Source organism: Sphaerodactylus townsendi, linkage group LG03 (genome assembly GCF_021028975.2).
Source record: "Sphaerodactylus townsendi isolate TG3544 linkage group LG03, MPM_Stown_v2.3, whole genome shotgun sequence".
Classification (NCBI taxonomy): domain Eukaryota; kingdom Metazoa; phylum Chordata; class Lepidosauria; order Squamata; family Sphaerodactylidae; genus Sphaerodactylus; species Sphaerodactylus townsendi.
The window spans coordinates 23,131,348-23,143,084 of record NC_059427.1 but is presented as its reverse complement, the minus strand read 5'-3'; the positions used below and the strand labels follow the sequence as shown (position 1 = coordinate 23,143,084).

The 11,737-nt window shown below is 49.2% G+C and overlaps 1 protein-coding gene across 3 annotated transcripts in view; it reads right to left on the bottom strand.

Annotated features, from left to right (window-relative positions):
* Positions 1-11,737, bottom strand: part of LOC125429270 (laminin subunit beta-1-like) — an 83,446-nt gene that overhangs the window by 2,421 nt on the left and 69,288 nt on the right. For all 3 annotated transcript variants that reach the window (XM_048490225.1, XM_048490227.1, XM_048490228.1), the window contains 4 exons: positions 11,463-11,670; positions 9,417-9,558; positions 5,883-6,059; positions 2,833-2,986 (listed from right to left, as the gene is read on the bottom strand). In XM_048490225.1, the coding sequence (XP_048346182.1) occupies positions 2,833-2,986; positions 5,883-6,059; positions 9,417-9,558; positions 11,463-11,670 (681 nt within the window). The remainder of the gene's footprint in view (positions 1-2,832; positions 2,987-5,882; positions 6,060-9,416; positions 9,559-11,462; positions 11,671-11,737) is intronic.

Below are 11,737 nucleotides of genomic sequence, written 5' to 3'. Positions count from 1 at the left end.
ATCCCGTTGGCGCTACGCCACTGCATTGAAGCCTTCTGCCAGCTTAAGACAGGCTTCTTCCCACAGAAGGGCCACTTGAGTTGGAGAGAGGTTCCTTGGAGCTGGGGGGGGCAGGACTTCCTCCTGCCTAATGGAGGATACATCAAATTAAATTTCTGAAATTAAGCCAACAGAGTTTTTGACTAAACGTTAGGAAGAACATCCTGGCAGGTAGAGCGGTTCCTCAGTGGAACAGACTTTTTCAGGAGATGGTGGGCTCTCCTTCTTTCGAAGTTCTTAAGCAGAGGCTAGATCAGTGGTGGAGAACCTATAGCACTCCAGATGTTCATGGACTACAATTCCCATCAGCGCCTGCCAGCATGCCAGAATTGTAGTCCATGAACATCTGGAGTGCCATAGGTTTGCCACCACGGGACTAGAAGGTCATCTGACAGCAAAGCTGATTTTGGGAACTTCGGCCGATCGTGACAGGGAGAGCAGGAAGGGATGAGTCAGCACTTAGCTCTCAAGGCCCTTTCTTACACGGCCAGGGTAATGCCGCTTTAGGGTCAGGAAGCAACTTTCCTCCAGGCCAGATTGGCCAGGGATCTAGGAGGCTTTTTTGCCTTCCTCTGGGCATAGTGTAAGGGTCACCGGGGGAGTGATGGTGGAAGATAGCTGTGACTTTCCTGCGTTGTGCAGGGGATTGGACTAGAAGACCCCTGAGGTCCCTTCCAGCTATATTTCTCTCTGATGCTCACCCCCCCCTCAGGAATACTGAAGTGATTACTGAAATGCTTTGGAAGCCATGCTTCTTTTAACGTCTTCTTTTAATGTCAAGCCAGCCCCTTTCAGCTTCCAAAGTACCTGCAAGCCTCTGAACCCTCTGCTCTGTGGATTCTCACCCCCTCTGTTGTACACACTAACCTGCTGATCTATCCCCACCTAAAACAAGCATCCCTTGTACTTCATTAAGGGCCAGGCCCAGTCGTGGGGCTGCATCAAGAATCATAACAGAACGCCCACTGTTCTGCTAGAGCTCTTTAGGTTCCTCGCTCGTTCTGTTACCATACCAATGAGTAGTATGGGCTGTTTTGTTGTGGTGCGCCCACCCTTTCTGTGTCTGAATGGGCAATGTGTGTACAGGTTGGGTGTGCATGAACTGGATTTCCCAAGGTTCTGGTTCTCATATGTTAAAGCTGCATGTGCATGCGCTTGTTACTAGGTCGTGGACCATGCTGCGGCAATGTGTCTTGGGTGATGGAAGTGAAGTCTTTCAACCTCAGACTTCAGAGGAGGACTTGACTAGAGAGTCAGAGCGATAGAAGGGTCCAGGCACTGGGCATCTTTTCCCAACTGCCCTGACACTTTGATGTGCAGACTGCTATTCTCAGGGAAACATCCTTCCTTCCTGCTTCTTCCCATACCTCCACTCAGATTCACCTTCTTCTCCTTCTTGCGACAATGAGGGCAGGGCAAAGGTCCTGTATCTCCCTCTTAGCTAGTGAGGTGAGATTAGGAAACCATGGAGGTCTTCCCATAAATTATATTAGCTTGAATAGACAAAAGGCTCTGAGTAAGTTTATTCCTGGCGCACCCAAATATTGGAAGGGCTTTGCTGCGCTTTGTGCACTCTGCTAAATTACCAGTGGGCAGCCCCATCCAAAGGCCAAGAGACGGCGTTGCTGCTGCACCATTCCACCGCCTCCAGAAGGCTTTCAGGTGAAGCAGAGATGCAGAAAAAGCAAAAAAATAAAAAACCCTCCCCAGCTGGCTAAATGGACTTACATGACCCTTTTGGGCACTCACAGTGCGAAAGCCCGGAAGCAGAGGTGGGATCCAGCAGGTTCTCACAGGTTCCCGAGAGTAGGTTCCTAATTATTTGTGTGTGCCGAGAGGGGGTTACTAATTGGTGATTTTGCCACGTGATTTTTGCCTTAGTTATGCCCCTCCTCTCAGCAGTAGCGCGCAGAACTTGAAGCAGTCTAGCAGGAGGTGCACCAGCGTGCGTGGCAGCCTGTGCGTGCGTGCATTCGTTTCCCGCCCAAGGACCGGCACAGCGGCTGCGTCCTTGCCACAGCCCCACCCAGGAATGCCCCGCCCCCGGAATGCCTGGCCACGCCCCCATCGTGCCCTGCCCAGCCCCACTGGCGCTACGCCACAGTTTGAATCCCACCACCATGGGAACCTGTTGCTAAAATGTTTGGATCCCACCACTGACCGGAAGGAGGCTAACTATAGTTGGCTGCGCTCCTGGGAATGCCTCTGCTGCAGCGACAGGGCCAGTGGCAGTGCAGGAGTGCTGATGCAGTGCCCCGTGCCGCATCCAAGCGTCCCAGAGGGCTGCAGCATCCATCTGCCAGCATTTCTGCCCCTCGACTGGGATAAGTGCCCCAGGGAGGGCAAATCGCCTGTGTGAGCCCACACCACATCCAAATGGCGACTCACAACAGCCCCCTCCAAGGAAGGGGCAGTTAGAGTCTAACAGGCTTGGGGGGGGGGGGGGAGAGATGCTGAATATACTAACACTGGCCCCTTCCACACATGCAGAATAATGCACTTTCAATCCACTTTCACAATTGTTCGCAAGTGGATTTTGCTATTCCGCACAGTAAAATCCAGCTGCAAAGTGGATTAAAAGTGGATTGAAAGTGCATTATTTTGCATGTGTGGAAGGGGCCAGTGGAAACATTCATGATGGCGGATGTTCCTGATGTGCGTGGTTGGCAGCACGTGTGGACCTAAAGGTTTGCAAAAGGTTAACTGCTAAGGGGCAAAAAACAACTCCTTTTGCCACCCCGGCCGTGTCCCTCCCTGGGTGGCTCTGCCCAACAATCCCTGCGGCATCCTTACCCTCCACCTTCCTCTTGCTGCTGTTGGCCTTGTCCAGGAGCTTCTGTGCTTCCATCTTCAGGCTCATCAGCCTCTGCAGCGAGTCCCCTCCCCCAGGCTGGCCTTCCAGTTGCTTCTGCAGCTCTTGGTATTTTTGCATCACTTTCTCCACCTCCTGGAGGACAGAGAGATTGACAGGCACATCAGAGCTGCACATGGTGGGCGCAGAGGGAAACTGGCAAGTCTGTCTTACAGTGTATCTGAAGTTGGCACAGGAGCTGCAACTGGGACACATCAGAGCAGTGAGGGCGAACCTTTTCGAGACCGAGTGCCCAAATTGCAACCCAAAACCCACTTCTTTATCGCAAAGTGCCAACACGGCAATTTAACCTGAATCCTGAGGTTTTAGTTTAGAAAAAACGATTGGCTCCGAGGCGTGCGTTACTCAGGAGTAAGCTTGGTGGTAGTCGGTAGTCTTTGCTTTGAAGCAACCATGCAATTCTTCGAACGGGTGAATCACGACCCTAGGAGGGTTTACTCAGAAGCCAGCCCCATTGCCAGCAACTGAACTTACTCCCAGGTAAAAGATCGCGCTTTAGTTCTTTGCGTGAAAATCAGTGGGGTTTAACAGCGGTTAACATGGTTACCTACACTGCTTCCCCAAAACTAGGTCTCAGGTTTCTTGCTAATAATCGAGTCCAGCGGCCCAGGCCAGCCTAGATGTGTGCGTGTGTTGGGGGTGTGTGTGTGATTTCCCTCCACATTACAAACTCTGTTTGCATGTGCCCACAGAGAGGGCTCTGAGTGACACCTCCGGCACCCGTGCCATAGGTTTGCCACCACTGCATCAGAGTGTGACTGTGCACGTGGTGGGGAGAGGGATTTCTGAGCAGAGGTGCTTCCACTTCTCTGGGGTGGACAAAATCTGCTTGGCCTGGATTCCAAAGTACCTCCAACACCAAGCTTAGAGCTTGAAGTCTTGGTATAAAACAGAAGTTGTGGGCTTTGAGTCTGTGGCAGAGGAGACCTCGGTGGAGGGGAGTTGGCAGTAGACAGTCTCGAGGCAGCCTGACGGGCCCTTTTAGGAAGAACACTCTGCCCATGTTCCAAAGACACGTGATGATTAGCTCTGTGTGTTTGGTTTTTGCACAAAGCCCTAGTGAGGAACTGCAGTCGGGAAGGGGTAGTTGTGCATGGGCACAAGAGGGTGGGGGGCTACGCTTGTTCCTAGGGTGATTTTTTTCACATCAAAATTGCCTCCTCCGAGACACCTTTTCCCCCCCTCCTTGGGGGAAAAAATGTTTTTCCTTCACTGGGCAAAAAGCAGCTGAGGTTCCACAGGGGATTTCCAGAAGCAGAAGGGGCGAGATGCGGTCGTCATTGTTTCCTGCCTCCCCTGCCCCACACGGACCTCTGACAATCCCCTCCTGCTGCCCCTGGGGTGCCCTGCCCTTTAGAAACATCATTTTGGGACACACTTTTGGCACCATAGTGGGAAGGGGCATTCCCTCTGGACAGAAGGCTCTTCAGTCAGCAGACATTTCTGATGAACCGAAGCCAGCATCTTGAAAGGGACAGCTTTGGTAAGCAGAAAGATAAATATTGTCGAAGGCTTTCACAGCCGGAATCACTGGAGTGTTGTGTGGTTTCCGGGCTGTATGGCCGTGTTCTAGCAGCATTCTCTCCTGACGTTTCGCCTTTATGATGGCATCTATGATGCCAGCCACAGATGCAGGCGAAACGTCAGGAGAGAATGCTGCTAGAACACGGCCATACAGCCCGGAAACCACACAGCACCCAAAAGATAAATATTCCCTATCCTCTGCATAAATTTCAGGATGCTGCTCACCACTACTGCTTTGAGGTTTTTTTTTTAAAAAAACCCTAATGACAAACATTTATATAATTGAGCCCCTTAAATAAATTGACCCACCCCCAGGGAGGGGATTCAGCATTTCCTCAAGCAGGTGTCCACAGTACACTTTATTTATTATTTTTTATTTATTTTATTTATTTTTATTTATTATTTGATTTGATATACCGCGCTATCCCCGAAGGTAACTTTATGCTTCAGTTACCTCAGACTACCTTCAAAACCAGAGTGCTGCCCCTTGTTGCTAGGTGCTGGGGCATTCAGTAAGACTGCCTCAATTTTTGGGTGGTCAGCTAAATGCAGGCCTCTGCTGTTTTAGTTTCTGTGGCTCTGGGGAATTTGTTCTACTAACTGCCACATGTAATGTGGCAGTTAGCTGGAACATGGGCACCTGGAACCTTTGACAGGCCTTGCACCACGCTAGTCAAAGTCTAGGCCTTGTTTAGGATCTTGTGAACTTGCTACTTGGTGAGGGCAGAGCACTCAAGACTGTGGAGATAACAGCTCAAATCATACAGGAAGTATCGCCAAAGGGCTCTGTGTCCTAAGGTAGGCTGACCAGACGTCCCGCTTTTGGCGGGACAGTCCCACCTTAAAACAATTAGTCCCGCGTTCCGTGGGTTTTTTCAAGTGCCCCGATTTTTGGAAGGCTGCTGCACTGCCTTCTGGGGCACAAGGCAGTGCGGCAGCCTCCCACGCGCAGCCGCAGGAGTGCACGGCCTTCTGGGGCGCTCCCGTTTCCCGCCCTGTCACAGGAAATGGGAGCGCCCCACAAGGCTGTGCGCTCCTGCTGCTACGTGCGCGGCCGCCCACCTACCCGCCCGCCCCAGTTCAGATGGTCACCTTATCCTACAGGCACATGATTGGCCAGGGATTCTGGAGGGGGTTTTTTTGCCTTCCTCAGGGCATACAGCAGGGTTTACAGGGGTGGTGGGGAGGGCAGTTCTGAATTTCCTGTATAATGCAGGGGGTTGGACTAGATAACCCTTGAGACCCCTTCCAGCTCCACATTTCTATGGTCAGACACATGACGAGAAGCTAATGGGATCTGCCACAGGAACATGCAACTGAGGAGGCAGCTTTGGCCATAAGAAATCTGGCATGTGGTCCACAGCAACGAGATGGACAGCAGAGCAGCAGGCAAGCAGACAGTGCCTGTTGCTAGCAAGGGGGACCTGGGTGGGAAAGAGGCTCTTACCTTTGACAGCCGGCCTGCAACAGCAGTGGCACGTTCAGCTTTTCCTTTTGCCTGCTGGGCCAGCCGCTGATTGCTCTGCGATTTCTCCTGTAAGGTGGCCACATCCTGTGCCAGCTCTCCAAGGCGACTTTCCAGTTGTGACGCCTTGCTGACCACCGCCTGGAGCTTCTGCTCAGCCTGAAAGACAGTCAAGGTGTGATTCCCCAAGAAAGGCCCCCTTGGGCATCATTCACCTGTCACATCTCAGATGGTGTCAGGAGTACAGGAAAGAAACCAGGGTATTTTTCCACATTAGTGAAGAAACCCTGTCCAGTGATATATTTAGCATCGGAAGTGCATGTTTCAAAAGCTTTACAAGTATCACCCCCTCATGGGCCGGAATATTCCCAAGCCTGATTTGTAGACATATGTACATAGGTTACAGCAATATTTCAAAGTATTTGAAACAGGCCTTTTCTGTGGTGGCACCTTGATTATGGAATGCTGCATCTTAGTTGCAACTACAAACCTTTGCTCCAAAGTTAGCTGTTTTATTGAGAGGAAAGTTAGCTGTTTTATTGAGAGGTTTTTCTTTGTTTAATGTGCTCATTTATGCCCTGCTTTACATATTTAATGTCCTGATTTACATTGCAGATTATACTTCTCACTGGGGTTCCTACAGTGTAAATTGAAGCAGAGTTAACCCTCCCGAGTCCGTGAAGTTAAGAAATATAACCCTGTTCAGGATTGCACCGCGTAATTCCCATTGTTTTACTTGTTGATGTTTGATATTTTAAATCTTTATAGTTCTTAAGGTCTGATGTTTTATATTGTTTTATCTTGTGTACTGCCTTTTTTATATGATGGAAAGAGGACTTGCAAATGGCTTGCTTAACTCAATAAAGGTTCTATAACTTCATGAGGATGTGACATTATTTGGACATAATATGACTTAATAAAAAGCAGTTTGCTCATACAAATAGTTAAAAGGTATTATATTAACTGAACTCTGCTTACAATAGTTACTCTTTTAGGATGCTTTCACAGTTCAGGACAAAATATCCTTTATACAAATATATTATCATTCCCTGCAGTGACTCTAAATTTGTTTTTTCCACCCTCTAACAGTTGCAGACTTTTGCAAACTGAATTTCAAGCACAGACTAACGCATTTCAAGGATGAACAATTATAATGAATGTAAGCATTTTTATTATGGCTGCAATTACATTAATCAGCTAAAAATACTGTAATTGATTTTAAAAAGTACTCCAGATTAATCAGGTAGCAGATTGTTTTTAATTAATGGTTTCTAAATGCAAGTACTTACAAATCCATGGGTGGGAGGCCCTTTATTAAAGGAAGCAGTCCTCTTCCATTCTCACACAGGAGGGAAGGTTATTCTAAGATGGGGCCTGCTGTGACACACCCAGCTACCCAGCTGTGTTTTTCCCCCCCAACGGTTCTTTTATTCATATGAAAATGTATGCAGATTTTAATAGATTAACATATATATTCATACCAATGACTGACTAAAGCCCACTTCCAATCCACTTTCAATGCACCTGGCTGTGACAGGGCGGGAAACCGGGGAGAGCCCCAAAAGGCAGCGCGCTCCTGCGGCTGCATGTGCGGGAGGCTGCCGCACTGCCTTCTGGGGCACTCCCCTGTTTCAATGGGAAAAGGGGAGCGCCCCAGAAGGCAGTGTGGCAGCCTTCCAAAAATCGGGACTTTAAAAAACCCTGCGGGATGCAGGACAAATTGGTTAAAAACGGGACTGTCCCGCCAAAAGCGGGACGTCTGGTCACACTAATTATTTTGCATGTGTGGAAGGGGCCTAAGATTTCTATACTCAACCTTCAGCTCTGATTTTAATCCACCCTGTTTGCATGGCCTAAGACAGCGATGGCGAACCTTTTCGGGACCGAGTGCCCAAATGGCAACCCAAAGCCCACTTCTTTATCGCAAAGTGACAACACGGCAATTTTACCTGAACACTGAGGTTTTAGTTTTGAAAAACCGGTTGGCTCCGAGGCACGCATTACTCAGGAGTAAGCTTAGTGAAGCAACTGTGCAACGCTTCAAATGGGTGAATCACAATCCTAGGGGGGTTTACTCAGAAGCAAGCCCCATTGCCAGCAACCGAGCTTACTCCCAGGTAAAGGATCATGCCCAGGCCAGCCTAGATGTGTGTGTGTAGGGGGGTGATTTTCCACCCCCCTCCCACATGATGAACTCTGTGCATGAGTGCCCAAAGAGAGGGCTCTGAGTGCCACCTCTGGCACCTGTGCCATAGGTTCGCCACCACTGGCCTAAGAGTTTCTGCAAAATACATATCACTGTAATGAAAGAGCACAGATTCTTTTGCAACCTCTGATGTAAAGCACAGGATTGAACTAGTCGGCTCAGGTGCTGCAAAGCCGCTTTGCCCTCTAATGTCGATAACAGCGGGTTGGAGCCCATCTTTCTGCACATGGAGCGTGTTTGCAGAAGGAATCTTTGCCGCTTTCCCCTTCTGGTTCCCCAAAAGCTCATTCTGGTTGGTGGGGGACCCTCAGGACAAGCATGGAAAATATTGTGGGTGTATGCAGCAGGGAAAGAGGGGTCGTTTTCCCACTTACCGTCTGCTGCGCGCTACTGCCGCCAAGTAGCGCGGGGTCCCCCGGCACTCCCCACTACAGGGGCGGCGACAACGCAGCTGCCCCGACGCTGCCACTGTTGCACCCCCTCAGCGCATGTCATTCCTGGCGCTCCTCAAAACGGCTGCACTCCTTTTGATGACCTTCAGCGCTAGAGCACAGAAGCCCGGGGTGCGTGGAGTAAGAAGAACCGGAGCGCACCAGAAATAGCCTTGCGACTGAGAGTGGCGGCCAGTAAGGCACAGGGGTGAGTCCGAGGTAGAGGTGGGGAAACTTGCACCAGGAGGAAAATCTCTAGAAATCACAACTTTCTGCTCTTGAGCAAGCAGAACAAGCTCCATAAATGGAGCGGAAAGTTGTAGAAGGTGCAGGGCGGGGTTCATTCTGCCAAAGTCCTCTTCTGGCTTCATCCCTCCGTGCTAAAGCCCAGGCTGTGCAGGTACCCCAGCCACCAGAAGCGGCTTTTGGGGGAATGGAGGAGGGTGAAAGGGACTGTGAGGGGAGGGGAGAGGAGGGAAGAAAGGTCCCCAAATCAACTCTGTGCATTTATTCCATTTACAAAAAGGTTGGATGCATCATGACATATTTTAGAAAAATTTAAGTGAAGAAAGTAATTTGTAGTATTTCGGTTATCTAACGCTAGTTAGATAAGTTATCTAACGCTAGTTATCTAACGCTAGTTAGATAAGGTACAAGAAAACTTGAAGGGGAGCAGCTGGAGAATGGTAGACAATCCCTACTGGACTAGATTCATTTCCAAAAGATGTAGAGATGGTCTATCTGGCACAGGAAGGAACAAGGACAGTCCAGAATCAAACCACCCTCTGGGGCTACCAGATGAAAGAGCACAGCAGATCTTGAGAAGGGATCCCTTCCTGAATCCCTGGCTGGTTGTACACTGGTTCCTCTTCACCTTACCTCTGCAACTCTGCCCTCCACGTTTCGGATAACCTCCCTGGTGCTGTCCATTGCTCGATCGGCTGCCCTCACTTTGTGCTTTGCATCATTCAGTGCTGCACGTGTATCTGTGATTGTAGCCTGTACGCCCTCTGCACGTTCCCTGGGTAAAAGTAGGAGCAGACAAAACAGAACAGGTAGCATAAGCGGTTGCGGCCAAAGCACACTTGAGGATAGAAGTGTGGCAGGATAGAATAATAATAATTTGGATTTATGTCCCACCTTTCTGTCCTGTAAGGAGACTCAAAGGGGTTTAAAAACTCTCCCCGCAACAGACACCTTGTGAAGTAGGTGGGGTTGAGAGACTTCTGAAGAACTGTACTAGCCCAAGGTCACCCAGCAGGAATGTAGGAGTGGGGAAATAAATCTGATTCACCAGATAAGAGCCCACCACCCATATGGAGGAGGGGGGAATCAAACCCGGTTCTCCAGTTTAGAGTCCACCTCCTCTTAACCACTACACTATGCTGGCTCTCAGAAATGTGAATGAATGAATGAATGAATGAATGAATGAATGAATGAATGAATGAATGAATGAATGAATGAATGAATGAATGAGGCCTGTGTCAAGAGTTCAGGACTTCCCAATGCAATGTCACCTGTTTCTCATCAGGAAATTATGTCCATCATAGCTGGCCTCCCTCCCTCCCTCCCTCCCTCCCTCCCTCCCTCCCTTCCTCCCTCCCTCCCTCCCTCCCTCCCTTTCTTTCTTTCTTTCTTTCTTTCTTTCTTTCTTTCTCTTTCTTTCTTTTTTCTTTCTCCCTCTCTTTCTTTCTTTCTTTCTTTCTCCCTCTCTTTCTTTCTTTCTTTCTTTCTTTCTTTCTTTCTTTCTTTCTTTCTTTCTTTCTTTCTTTCTTTCTTTCTTTCTTTCTCTTTCTTTCTCCCTCCCTCCCTCCCACCCTCCCTTCCCCCCTTTATTCTTTTTTCCCCTTTATCTTCCTCTGCCCTTCTTTTCCCCTTTTCCATCATTAGATTTTGTTATTAAGGTATTTATCAATGCCATCCTTTGCTGAGTTATTTTTGGACACCATGTTTGATTACGAGACTATTGGATGGTTGTATTGTATTGCTGTTTTATTATATTATTGAATTAAATGGTGTAAACTGCCCTCCTGCTCCATGCTGAATGGAGTGCAACTGATGAGGTGGCACTCTGAAGACACGTAACTGATTCCATATATAAACCGAGCCCCAAGCAGTCCAAACCCTCAATAAAGTAACAGGGGGCTACCCACATAAACAGCTACCCTTTGCTCAGTGGATTGAACCTGGAATGTTCTCATTTCATAGGTTCTTCTCAGCTTTCCTCTTCCTCTGGCAGTTCTCTTTAAGTTAACCCCAGGAAACAGGACCCACGTGGAGTAACGGCAGTGCGGGTTGGGAGATGATGGCAGGAGGGGGAATGGAGCAAAATTACTGCTTCCTCTTTTGTCAGCAAAGCTCTGCTGAAGGAAGAGGCACAAGGCCCCCTTTCACTGCAGCTCCCCCCCTGCTTCTGACCGGTGTGACTATTGGTCCAAATGGGTTCCACAACCCCAGAAACGGTGTGGCTATTGGTCCAAATGGGTTCCACAACCCCAGAAACAGGGTCAGAAAAGACTGCTGGTGGTAGGAGAACTCTGAGAAGATCCACAAGTGTCAGGACCTTCCACTGCATCCCACCCAATACTACAGTATCAGGACTTGAAGAAGAAGAAGAAGAAGAAGAAGAAGAAGAAGAAGAGGAGGAGGAGGAGGAGGAGGAGGAGGAGGAGGAGTTTGGATTTATATCCCCCCTTTCTCTCCTGCAGGAGACTCAAAGGGGCTCACAACCTCCTTGCCCTCCCCACCTCACAACAAACACCCTGTGAGGTAGGTGGGGCTGAGAGAGCTCCAAGAAGCTGTGACTAGCCCGAGGTCACCCTTGACTTGAATGAATTAGTGTAATGTTTCATTCTGAAATCGTATTACAATAGGTCACTTCTTTTAAAATAGAAGTATTCCTTTCCCTCTGAGGGAGAGACTCACTTGGCCTGTTCTGCTTCTGCCAGTAGATCCCTGGCACGGGCCAAATCACCCACGGTGCTGTTCAAGATAACATCCACTCCGTCGAGCTGGCTGATGGTGTTTCGGATCTCCTGAAGCAGGCTGCCAATCTCAGTAGGGCTGATGGGCAGGGAGATGTCCAGTACCTGCTGGGCCACGAGCTCAATGCTTTCTGGATCAGCCCCTTCCTCTGGGAAGACAAGAACACAGCCTTGCTGCTGGGCACAGCCGTTTCCCCCCATGAGTGACTAATCCTG